General features: G+C 37.3%; 1 protein-coding gene across 1 annotated transcript; it reads left to right on the top strand.

Annotated features, from left to right (window-relative positions):
• The first annotated feature begins 6006 nt into the window (after positions 1–6006).
• Positions 6007–14005, top strand: LOC128210792 (neurogenic locus notch homolog protein 3-like). Its single transcript, XM_052915144.1, has 9 exons — positions 6007–6094; positions 6454–6549; positions 7419–7528; positions 9751–9921; positions 10723–10838; positions 11363–11599; positions 12388–12549; positions 13553–13667; positions 13918–14005. Exons 1-9 carry the CDS (start codon positions 6026–6028, stop codon positions 14003–14005), a joined length of 1164 nt encoding a protein of 387 aa, XP_052771104.1. The 5' UTR covers positions 6007–6025.
• The last annotated feature ends 131 nt before the right edge of the window (positions 14006–14136 follow it).

Below are 14136 nucleotides of genomic sequence, written 5' to 3'. Positions count from 1 at the left end.
GCGTTGTATGTATCTCGTTGTGTGTATCTCGTTGTGTGTCTCTCGCTGTGTGTATCTTGTTGTGTCTCTCGTTGTGTGTCTCTCGCTGTGTGTATCTTGTTGTGTCTCTCGTTGTGTGTCTGTCTCTCGTTGTATGTATCTCGTTGTGTGTATCTCGTTGTGTGTCACTCGCTGTGTGTATCTTGTTGTGTCTCTCGTTGTGTGTCTGTCTCTCGTTGTGTGTATCTTGTTGTGTCTCTCGTTGTGTGTCTGTCTCTCGTTGTGTGTATCTCGTTGTTTGGCTGTCGTTGTGTGACTCTCGTTGTATGTATCTCGTTGTGTGTATCTCGTTGTGTGTCACTCGCTGTGTGTATCTCGTTGTGTCTCTCGTTGTGTGTATCTTGTTTTGTGACTCTGGTTGTGTGTCTCTCGCTGTGTGTATCTTGTTGTGTCTCTCGTTGTGTGTCTGTCTCTCGTTGTGTGTATATCGTTGTGTGGCTGTCGTTGTGTGACTCTCGTTGTATGTCTCTCTTTGTGTGTATCTCGTTGTGTGTCACTCGCTGTGTGTATCTCGTTGTGTTTCTCGCTGTGTGTATCTTGTTGTGTGACTCTCGTTGAATGTATCTCGTTGTGTGACTCTCGTTGTGTGTCTCTCGTTGTGTGTCTCTCGTTGTGTATCTGTCTCTCGTTTGGTGTTTCTCGTTATGTGTCTCTCGTTGTGTGACTCTCATTGTATGTATCTCATCATGGGTATCTCGTTGTTTGTCTGTCGCTGTGTGTATCTCGTTGTGTGTATGTCTCTCGTTGTGTGACTCTCGTTGTATATATTTCGTTGTGTGTATCTCGTTGTGTGTCTGTCTCTCGTTGTGTGTATCTCGTTGTGTGTCTCTCGCTGTGTGACTCTCGTTGTATGTATCTCGTTGTGTGTATCTCGTTGTGTGTCTCTCGCTGTGTGTATCTTGTTGTGTCTCTCGTTGTGTGTATCTCGTTGTGTGTGTGTCTCTCGGCGTGTGTCTCTCGTTGTGTGTCTCTCGTTGTATGACTCTCGTTGTGTGTCTGACTCTCGTTGTGTGACTCTCGTTGTATGTATCTCGTTGTGTGTATCTCGTTGTGTGTCACTCGCTGTGTGTATCTCGTTGTGTCTCTGGCTATTTGTATCTCGTTGTGTGACTCTCGTTGTATGTATCTCGGTGTGTGTCTGTCTCTCGTTGTGTGACTCTCGTTTATGTTTCCCGTTGTGTGTATCGTGTTGTGTGACTCTCGTTGTGTGTATCTCGTTGTGTGTCTGTCTCACGTTGTGTGTCTCTCGCTGTGTGTCTCTCGTTGTGTGACTCGCGTTGTATGTATCTCGTTGTGTGTATCTCGTTGTGTGTCTCTCGCTGTGTGTATCTTGTTGTGTCTCTCGTTGTGTGTCTCTCGCTGTGTGTATCTTGTTGTGTCTCTCGTTGTGTGTCTGTCTCTCGTTGTATGTATCTCGTTGTGTGTATCTCGTTGTGTGTCACTCGCTGTGTGTATCTTGTTGTGTCTCTCGTTGTGTGTCTGTCTCTCGTTGTGTGTATCTTGTTGTGTCTCTCGTTGTGTGTCTGTCTCTCGTTGTGTGTATCTCGTTGTGTGGCTGTCGTTGTGTGACTCTCGTTGTATGTATCTCGTTGTGTGTATCTCGTTGTGTGTCACTCGCTGTGTGTATCTCGTTGTGTCTCTCGTTGTGTGTATCTTGTTTTGTGACTCTGGTTGTGTGTCTCTCGCTGTGTGTATCTTGTTGTGTCTCTCGTTGTGTGTCTGTCTCTCGTTGTGTGTATATCGTTGTGTGGCTGTCGTTGTGTGACTCTCGTTGTATGTCTCTCTTTGTGTGTATCTCGTTGTGTGTCACTCGCTGTGTGTATCTCGTTGTGTTTCTCGCTGTGTGTATCTTGTTGTGTGACTCTCGTTGAATGTATCTCGTTGTGTGACTCTCGTTGTGTGTCTCTCGTTGTGTGTCTCTCGTTGTGTATCTGTCTCTCGTTTGGTGTTTCTCGTTATGTGTCTCTCGTTGTGTGACTCTCATTGTATGTATCTCATCATGTGTATCTCGTTGTGTGTCTGTCGCTGTGTGTATCTCGTTGTGTGTATGTCTCTCGTTGTGTGACTCTCGTTGTATATATTTCGTTGTGTGTATCTCGTTGTGTGTCTGTCTCTCGTTGTGTGTATCTCGTTGTGTGTCTCTCGCTGTGTGACTCTCGTTGTATGTATCTCGTTGTGTGTATCTCGTTGTGTGTCTCTCGCTGTGTGTATCTTGTTGTGTCTCTCGTTGTGTGTATCTCGTTGTGTGTGTGTCTCTCGGCGTGTGTCTCTCGTTGTGTGTCTCTCGTTGTATGACTCTCGTTGTGTGTCTGACTCTCGTTGTGTGACTCTCGTTGTATGTATCTCGTTGTGTGTATCTCGGTGTGTGTATCTTATTGTGTGTCTCTCGTTGTGTGTCTCTCGTTGTATGTATCTCGTTGTGTGTATCTCGCTGTGTGTCTCTCGCTGTGTGTATCTTGTTGTGTCTCTCGCTGTGTGTCTCTCGCTGTGTGTATCTTGTTGCGTCTCTCGTTGTGTGTCTGTCTCTCGTTGTGTGTATCTCGTTGTGTGTCTGTCGTTGTGTGTATGTTGTTGTATGTCTCTCGTTGTGTGTATCTCGTTGTGTGCCTCTTGTTTTGTGTCACTCATTGTCTGTATCTCGTTATTTGTCTCTCGCTGTGTGACTCTCGTTGTGTGACTCTCGGTGTCTGTCTCTCGTTGTGTGTCTCTCGTTCTGTGACTCTCGGTGTCTGTCTCTCGCTGTGTGACTCTCGTTGTGTGACTCTCGTTGTGTGTCTCTCGTTGTGTGTATCTCGTTATGTGTCTCTCGTTGTGTGTCTCTCGTTTTGTGTATCTCGTTGTGTGTATCTCGTTGTCTGTATCTCGTTGTGTGTATCTCATTGTGTGTCTCTCATTGTTTGTATCTCGTTTTGTGTATCTCGTTGTGTGACTCTCGTTTTGTGTATCTCGTTGTGTGTATTTCGTTTTGTGTCTCTCGTTGTGTGTATTTCGTTTTGTGTATCTCGTTGTGTGTATCTCGTTTTGTGTCTCTCGTTGTGTTTATCTCAAGGTAATGGAAGATGACAGCAATCATCATGACACGGCTTCAACGTGAACGTTATTGAACGCTGTAGCACGTCATGGGAGACTTATTGTACCTGAAATGCATTATTTATAAGTAAACATTTACAAATATTTACACAAAGCTCAAAGATAGAACACCACTATAACACTGCAATACAACTTACACACTTCAATTCAACTTTTACACTGCCATGTAACTAAAGCACTACAGCACAACTAACACACTGCAATACAACTTACACACTTCAATTCAACTATTACGCTGCAATGTAACTAAAGCACTACAACACAACTAACACACTGCAATACAACTTACACACTTCAATTCAACTATTACCATGTAATGTAACTAACGCACTACAACACAACTAACACACGTCAATTCAACTTTTACACTGCCATGTAACTAAAGCACTACAGCACAACTAACACACTGCAATACAACTTACACACTTCAATTCAACTATTACACTGCAATGTAACTAAAGCACTACAACACAACTAACACACTGCAATACAACTTACACACTTCAATTCAACTATAACCATGTAATGTAACTAACGCACTACAACACAACTAAAACACTGCAATAAAACTTACACACTTCAACACAACTAACACACTTCAATACAACTTACACACTACAACACAACTAACACACTACAACAAAACTAACACATTACAATACAACTCTCACACTTCAATTCAACTTTTACACTGCAATGTAACTAACGCACTACAACACAACTAACACACTTCACCACATAGCAACTAACACACTGTAATACAACTAACACACTACAATACAATTAACACACTACAATACAACTAACACACTTCAACACAACTTACACACTTCAATACAACTTACACACTACAAAACAACTAACACATGACAAAACAACTAACACACTACAATACAACTTACACACTACAACACAACTAACACACTATAATACAACTTAAACACTACAACACAACTAACACACTTCACCAAATTGCAACTAACACACTGCACTACAACTAACACACTACAATACAATTAACACACTGCGATACAACTTACACACTACAATACAACTAACACACTACAATACAACTAACACACTGTAATACAACTTACACACTACAATACAACTAACACACTACAATGCAACTAACACACTGTAATAACAACTAACACACTACAATACAACTAACACAATACAAGACAACCAACCCACTACAAAACAACTTACACACTACAATACAACTTACACTCTACAACACAACTATCACACTTCACCACATTGCAACTAACACACTGCACTAGAACTAACACACTACAATACAATTAACACACTGCAATACAACTAACACACTACAATACAACTAAAACACTGCAATACAACTAACACTCTACAATACAACTTACACACTACAATACAACTAACACACTACAATACAACTAACACACTACAATACAACTAACACACTACAATACAACTAACACACTGCGATACAACTAACACACTACAATACAACTAACACACTTCAATATAACTAACACACTACAGCACAACTAACACACTACAATACAACTTACATACTGCGATACAGCTTACACACTTCAATACAACTAACACACTACAGCACAACTAACACACTACAATACAACTATAACACTGTAATACAACTATAACACTGCAATATAGCTAACACACTGCAGGAAAACAAGATCATTGCAATACAACTAACATACTACAATACAACTAACACACTACACCACATAATTAACTTAAACACTGCAATACAACTATAACACTGCAATTAAACTAACACACTACGATTACGATATAACTAAAACACTACAATACAATTAATACACTACAATACAACCAGAATAACTGCAGTACAGTTCATGAAGTAACCGATAGCATATGGATACAGGGCTAGAACCGTACTCAGTCAAAACGCCAACCAATAGTCTTTGGACATGGCAAAGATAAAATGTACAAGAAATATCTCATGAAACACGGTTCTCAGAACTGTTGGCTTACATAACAGACTGTATAAGATAAATAATTGTTAAGCTGTTCAATGAAGATATTAATCAGAATATCTGAAACTCATTTCAATTGCTATTGTTAAATGAAGTTTAAAAGAAAAATCATTTGATTAATGAGTGATTTAATGATTTTATAGATTGAAATAAATGACATTGAAACAGTGTTTGAACCAATTGTGTATAGAACCTATTTTAATAAACGCACCCAAACAACTGGCTTGTTTATGAACTATTCGAAAATGATTAAATTTTGTATCGAGTCTAGGTCTTAACATAGAAAACCTCAGAAAAATGAAAAGCACGTAAAGGAATTTAACAAATTTTGAGGAAATTTAATAATTATTAAGACAATTTCTTATTGCCGAATGTTCAATTGTCCGCCCTTCTTTATGTTGATGTCTTTCTCGCTTGTTCATAAGTTGTTATCCAGTTCGGACGTGTGTTTGTGCACTCTGCGGCTCATCCTCTGATACTAAATTATCAGTGACGTTGATCAGACCATTTATTCTCCATCGAAGCAGCGATATTGTTCATTCAATGTACTTTAGACATCATTGTGGAAAGAATGTGGACAAAAATGCACGTAGACTTCGATTCATTAGATTAAACCGTTCTTATACGCAGAAGGTTAATATAGTCCGAGTTTCAGGCGGGATTGTTCATGCCCAGGTTGAAGTATACCGCAGATACTAAAGTCAAGATAGCATTACCCTATAGCATCTCCTTTATCATGCACTTTTGTTGTAATCGAGTGTCTTGTCTCTTGACACATGATTAAAAATACTGAAACATATCACTTTGGGTTAACCCGACTTGTTTTTCCTTCTGTGCGTTGTAGGTGAAGTGATATATTGATTCAGTTTGCATCAATCACCATGTCAGTAATAGGTGCCCTAAACATCAAAATCATTTGCATTGCGATATTTGTCGGAATTGTCATAGAGGTAAATTTGAATTATTTTGACTGTTTGCATGCAGATAGAGGCTTCATAATGTAAAACATACGTGACAATTTTAATATGTTTTGCCTTAGTTAGTGAAAACTCAAACAATCATATTGTTTTAAAGAATAAAATCATTGACACAAAACAATGGAAACTTAGTCATGGTTTACGATTAGAAAAAGATGTCTCATAGGATACATTCGTCGTCAGTTTGTTCTTACATGCGATTAGTTTTCAGAGGCTCAACTTTGATGATCGTAGTACATGTAATAACAAATTTGAAAGGGGTCTTAAAAATTATTCGCTGTCAAATGTTTCAATATCTTTTTTTACATATATGTATACTTAACGGTGTTTAGATTATGGCATCGACTTCACCCTGCAGTGGGAAGCCTTGTTTTGTACAGCACCCTTCAAGATGTTTTGAAATTGGATTAAAGTGCGCATGTAACATGGTATGCTTTCATAATCATTTTGTTATCCCACCATCGCTTCAATACTAAAGTCAAATCGCAATCTTAATCTCAATTCATATTACCATATGAAAGCATAGAATGATTTAAAACCTTATATGTTTTTTTTAAAAGTGTTTTCTCATTAAATGCATTCATACAAACCTTTTGTCATTATAAAAAGCACAAACATAAATGTACTTGAATAATTGTTAAAAAATAAATGCGTTTTACTCTTTCACATTTTCTTGCTGTTGAAAAATACTTCAATAACTTGTGATGCTTTGTGGTAAAATGAGTTGAGATTGAGATTTGGAATTGCCCTGTGTATTTATTTGATGTGTGGGCCTGCTGACCCTACATGAGTGTGGTATGGTAAGCGGTAGATGTATAGAGAAAGAGTGTGTTAAACTAATGCCGAACAATCTTTCATGGACTTGAAAATTTGCTATACAGATGGTACTGTATCACTTCCGACAAAATACAAAATGCACTAATACATTTCAATATACGTGAGCAGTAAGCAACACCGTTTCAAATGATGCCAAAATTATTTGGGTAGACCGAGCATCAAAATTTAGCATTCATCGCCTATGGCTCGATAAATTGACCAGGATACTTTTATATCGAATACCTTAATTGTATTTGATAAAAGTGTGTTTTAGAAATTATGAAAATTCTTGAATGAAATCATGTCCAAGATTGTAAAAAAGCAAAGAATTTGTGGTAAACATGTAAACATGTCATCAAGTAGAGCAAAATAGTACGGTGTCAACGTATTCTTGAAAATTGCAAAAAAAATGCCATATTTAGTCAGCCATTGTCTTTTAACCAAGTGAACGAGACCAGACATTGTTTTTTTTTTAATTTAGTCAGGTTTCGTTGGGGACAATTGTACATCAGATCGAGATGAGTGCACAGCAGGAATGTCGGACCGATGTTCACACCGAGGTCACTGTTTCAACACTGTGGGAAGCTTTAGGTACATTAACAATGCCAAGAAGGTGTCAACTCCCTCAACCTATTCCCCAGCCCAAACACCACCCAAAAACCGCCCACCTAAACACACCCATTTCTTCGGATTCAGTGCATTTTGACAATATTCCGGATTTCGAGGTTGCCATATAGAGCATAGTTGATTCGGATTCCTTAAGAAAACAAGTAAACATTGATTAAAGTAATAAAATGGCATTCATTTACAAATAAATCGTCAATATGACAAAATGTTTTCGTAAAATACATGCAAAAACATTCTCGGTCATACCACTCCTAAACGTATATTATGTAGTTTGGCTCGCGGGAAGAGCATGTTTCAAACACTCCACCCGTTTGACACCAATCGTCAAATCTTCGAACCATCGCTGGTTATGTCTATTAATTATTAAAGTAGATAAATCATAATGGTAATATTGGAAAAGCGAATGTAGCTAAAAACACTTTGAACAATGTTTAATTGTAAAGATTAACAGCGTAAAGACGTGAATTATACGCGGCCCATAATGATTAGTGTTTCTGTTTGCCAAGCAATTTGGTGGATCTAGAAAATATGAAGAAAAACATGGGGTTAAACGATGTGTTCACAATTAAATGTGACATGAAAAACGGTTAGATCAGCTCATTTCTCGTCCTTGTAAACTGACAGATATTTAATCGGAAGGTGGTGGGGATGGTGGTGGTGTATTATATGAAAACTAAAATAAAATGCCGAGTCTTTCGCCCACGCTAAAATATATATCAGTAATGGCTACAACGTATCGCGATTGGCTGTTCAGAGCCACATGAGATAAAACTCAAAGGTGATTGGCTGAGGCAATAATTTATGCAGGATGCTGACATGGTTAAATACCACTAAATTAATGTTTGACCAATTCCATAAATTATTTTATGTTTGCATAAAATGTCATTTATGTAGCTTTGTTCGGATGGAGGTCCGCGCAATTTTTGGAACAACTATGCTTGGCCTGAAGTGCTTAAAAACATCAAAAGGCAAAGCACTATTTGAGGGTTATGTTTTCATGTATAAATCCAAATTATCATATTTATATTATAAGTTGAGGGTTCTGTTTTGAATGTTTCATGTGTAAATCATATTCATCATAGTTCTATTATATGTTGAGGGTTATGTTCCGAAGTGTTCATGTATTAATCATATTTATCATATTTATATTTTAAGTTGTTGTCATACAATACCCAATGATATAATGCTATTCATCTTAATAATAAAAAAACGATCTAAACGCATCATATAATATATATTGACCTCAACCCTTACCATAACGGATATACACATGTATGTACTTCTCGCTACGCGTTAGTTATAATATGTTAGTTACAAGAAATAACCAGAGAAGCCAAGATTTAAATGAAAAAAATAAGCAATACTGGGCTTTTTATGCAAAAGTTATTCTAATTAAGGCGGTTTACCGGATTTCGGTCCGAAATTTACCGGTATTCCCCCGGAGGATGGAGTGACACCCTCGTGCCAAAATAACAAAAACACAGGTAAAACCAACATTACAGATAGGCTAGCTGAAATCTTCTGCATCATGGTATGTTTTATAGTAAATTTCGTGAATTACATATAAAGAAAGCATTGCTATTGCAAAAGGCAATAAATTTGGGCTGAGTGCAGTCTGGTACAAAACCCTGTCTTAAGTCTTGGTAGAATAATGTCACCGATATATGCGTCACAAACTAGAAGGTTTTATATAATGTACGCTCAATTCTCATTATACGATGTACAATAATGTGAACGTTTGATGTCTCTTGACCCCATATCATTTGGATATCATTTGAAGGGGTTTATTGTGTAGAGGAAGAAGATGTAAATATGGCTGTTATGACCTTAAAACATTCAACAACATGCCATTCGACGTGCTTTTCTGTAATTTGTTGAGTCGTTTTTTTACATATTAGCATTTATGTTGTTAATGGCCAAAGGCTATTTTATGTCAGTTTACCAATAAACTTTGAAACTTGAGTAATTTAATAGCATACCATTTCAAATGATACCCAATTAACATGGGGGTCAATTGGCATCCTTATTTAACATCCGATGATTGCGAATGGATGGATGAACTATGGATCTTATTTGTACATATCTTAATGAAAAATTACTATACTATAATAACGGCCATATGACCATGATGACTATGACATTTATAATAGGGGAATGCCAATGTAGATGTTTCTGGATTGTTTAAGGTGTGAGTGTCTGAGCGGATGGAACGGAACACACTGCGAGCATTCTACCGGAGAAAAAACTGCGTGTATGCCAGGATATTCGGGTCAGAACTGCGGAGGTGTGTTGTGCAAGCACGGATATGCCGTGGAAAGGAAATTCAATGAAACCAGTCCAACCAATAAGACATACAAGTAAAACTTTCTTTTATTGGGAGTTTAGATACGTCAACGTACAGTACACGCTTTTAAACGGAACATTTTGCGCAGACTGCGGTCATTTTGTGCACAGTACACTATCTCCAAAATGTCCTTCAAACGGACATTTTCACAGTTCTGTTGTCAGACGCTATTGATTATTTGTTCAATCGTTAACTAAAACAATAATGATATAACATCATACGTGTAAAAGTTCATTAAAATCAGAAAATACGACAGAATATTGCTCATTTTACAAAATAAACGTATTAAAAGGCGATTAATATAGATAGATGCAAGGAAATAATATTTTAATACATTATCGTGTTAAATTCATTTGACTTAAATTATCAAAACAAAAAAAATGTTTTTATATGATATGATTTTGATCTGTACCTAATTGACAGAATATTGCTCATTTTACAAAATAAACGTATTAAAAGGCGATTAATATAGATAGATGCAATGTGCTTTTTAACTGAGGTAATTATGTCTACGTAGGTAGCTATTAATTAAAACAAAACATAAGCTTGTTTTGCATCAACCTATACATTGAGAGAGAGAGAGAGAGAGAGAGAGAGAGAGAGAGAGAGAGAGAGGGGAGGGAGGGAGGGATGGAGAGAGAGAGAGAGAGAGAGAGACAGAGAGAGAGAGACAGAGAGAGAGAGAGAGAATGTTGTTTGCAAAATCATTTCGAGTAAATACATATTAACTTCATAATTATTTTTCACCTGTGTCAAAATCGATATAAACACTAGATAAACAAAAACAAGTGTTTGCTTCTGTCCTTCTGTACAGATGTGTTTGTGAAGATGGATGGACAAAACACCATGAAGACGACTCCTGCGATACGGATATTGACGAGTGCAAACTGTCACCATGTTTAAACGGTGGAACATGTAGTAACACTGATGGTGAGACAGCCGAAATAAAAGTTATAAAAACATATTCATTTATTTTTATTTAAAATAATAGTTTCACTTTTGTTAGAAGCTAAGACGCGTTTTAGGACAGAGTTGGCACGTGCTGGACGGTGAGATCCCCTTTCTAAAGTAATGCTTTTATATAAAACATCAGGTAACATTTTCTAGTAGACGACCCATATTTCACCGAATTACAATGATTAAGTTCTCTTCGCCATGAAGACATCCACTTTGTTTTAGTTTATACAAATTTATTTTAGCTCGATTGTGACAAAAGCTGATAGCATATAGAATCACCCAGTACCCTGTTTCCTGTGTAGAATACGTGTGTCCATCTTGAGAGGCCATGACGAAGAACATCTAGCTAGGGGGGATCGAACCCACAACCTCTTGGTTGAGAGACAGACATCTTAACCACAATAACTTTCTTACCCTGCCCACTTCGTTTTAACTACTGTATTTCAGTTTTACAGGCTGCATGACTTACCGCTGGTAATCAATGCTCTTTTGTTTAGGAAGTTATGATTGCCTGTGCATAGACCCCTGGACAGAAAAGAATTGCTCATTCTACGATCCATGTAAAAATGCATCATGCCCAGACGCCACCCCAACTTGCGTAAAAAAGGGTGCGGACGACGACAAAAACTTCACATGCTGTCCCAAAGGCTTTACTGGGAAAAACTGTGACGAAGATGTAAATGAATGTAAAGACATTACACTATGTCCCAACGCGACATGTGAAAACACCCTCGGTACGGATTTCTTTCATTATAAATTCAAAGTGGAACTGTATTTTCAGGAACATGCTCAGAACTAAAACACCCTAAGAGTGTCGATTGTTCAGAACTTGGTTACAGTTAACAACATTGTTAACTTTAAAATGTAAACTTTTTTATTATTTGTTAATTGATTATGACTGTTAAAGCTATATATAGCTTATGTTTTAAAGTGTTACATGAAATCCGACAATAAACAGGTATTAACTTGACTTGAGATATGCTCATACATTAATATAAAGTATATATACAGGTGAAACAGTTGTCTCGTTCCTCGTTAGAAATACTGTCGATCGCAAATATGCACATAACTGTTCTAGATAAATAAAGATTTGAAAGTTAACAACGATGACGTTAACAATTATGTTAACTTTAACGAAGTTCTGAACAATCGGCCCAGTGTGTCTAAGTTCGATATATCTATATCTGCAAGTATCAACAAGCAGGATTTATTAAGTAGTTTGAACACAAAGGTGCTCCTACTTACAGGATATAAATTGTTATACAATGTAAACATGTATACATTGATAAAGATACTAATTTGATAAAGATACTACAATAAAATGTTTTGAGGATGGTTTAATTTACTGTAAATGCTAATAAAGATTATTTTTTTCTAAAAGTAGAAAATCACACAGTGTTCAACAACTTGGTCATCGTAATGGTCGTTTAAACGTTTACTTTATTCAAACGTTTATTAAAAAATACTTATTTAGAATAAATCTTCAAATACCCCAATGTGTTTCTATTTCTTTGATTGCCAGGTAGCTATTACTGCGTTCAAAATGAGACGTCCACAGCATCTCCACCAGAATCAACAGTTACCGTCACACAACACGTGACACAGCAAACCACACAACACGTGACACAACAAACTACACAACACGTAACACAACAAACCACACAGGGAGCAACTGTGGGAGACGGTTTGTAATCTATGTGTCGCTGTTAGCATGATATACAGTGTCTGGTGTCAGCATGATATACAGTGTCTGGTGTTAGCATGATATACAGTGTCTGGTGTCAGCATGATATACAGTGTCTGGTGTTAGCATGATATACAATGTCTGGTGTCAGCATGATATACAGTGTCTGGTGTCAGCATGATATACAGTGTCTGGTGTCAGCATGATATACAGTGTCTGGTGTTAGCATGAAATACAGTGTCTGGTGTCAGCATGATATACAGTGTCTGGTGTCAGCATGATATAGCATGATATACAGTGTCTGGTGTTAGCATGATATACAGTGACTGGTGTCAGCATGATATACAGTGTCTGGTGTCAGCATGATATACAGTGTATGGTGTCAGCATGATATACAGTGTCTGGTGTTAGCATGATATACAGTGTCTGGTGTTAGCATGATATACAGTGTCTGGTGTTAGCATGATATACAATGTCTGGTGTTAGCATGATATACAGTGTATGGTGTCAACATGATATACAGTGTCTGGTGTCAGCATGATATACAGTGTCTGGTGTCAGCATGATATACAGTATCTGGTGTCAGCATGCTTTTAGGAGCCACTAGAAATTAATATACATTCACTGTTTTAAAATAATCTTAGTACTAGTATATTACCGATCAGTTTGAAACTTCAATATCAATGTGGACAATGCCCCCCCCCCCCCCTCTTAAAATCGTCCAAGTTTTCTTTTTTATTTAAATATAGTAGAAAGAAGTCATAAGATACACCCAAAATGCATCATTTTGGACTAGAACTTGTTACCCCCCCCCCCCCCCTCATTCCCCGCCACACCTTTTATACCAAATAAATTTCGGTTCCGAGGGATGGACGCAAGTCAAAAGGTTACCGGCATATGTAACGCCCTCTCTGACGTCAAATTCCAGATCCATCCCTGGAACTTATGCTTTCAAAATAATTATCATGTCTGTAATGATGCGTAACCTATATGTTTGTTTAAGGCCCTGAAGACGCTGGCAGTAACATACCTCTTATAGGAGGGGCAGTTGCAGGAGTGACCGTCCTTATCGCTCTAGTGGTCACTTTAGGCGTGTACTTCAAGAACAAGGCGAAGATGTAAGCGTACCGTCATGATTTCGATTTGAATAATTTGTAAATGAAATATTTGTTAAATGAACAATATCTAGAGTTTTGAATACATATTTACCGATAAATGTTTGCTGAGTGAAAAATAAGGAGCTATAGTCAGTCTCACCTGGCCGAGGTTAAAATAGAGTTTAGAAATTAAATTTGCAAATTAACATTTAATTAAATCGAATGTTTTTCATATTTCAATCATTTTTTCATCTAAAAATTATTTTTACAGAAAAGTTGGATCGAATCCAGTACAAACAGATGACGAGCATGGGATGACAAACTCGAACACTCATTTTGATAATACGAAAAACAGATAAATTGTGATTTTATCTAAAAAAAATGTATTATCATTATGAATAAATTGCATATCTTGACCATATTTTCTCGTTATTTAATTGCCTGCTTATACCGGTACGTTTGAAAATTGAAATTGAAAACAAGATAAAGT

This window comes from Mya arenaria, chromosome 12 (assembly GCF_026914265.1).
Source record: "Mya arenaria isolate MELC-2E11 chromosome 12, ASM2691426v1".
NCBI classification, from domain to species: domain Eukaryota; kingdom Metazoa; phylum Mollusca; class Bivalvia; order Myida; family Myidae; genus Mya; species Mya arenaria.
Note: the sequence above shows the minus strand (reverse complement) of the source record. Positions and strands in the feature narration are given on the sequence as shown.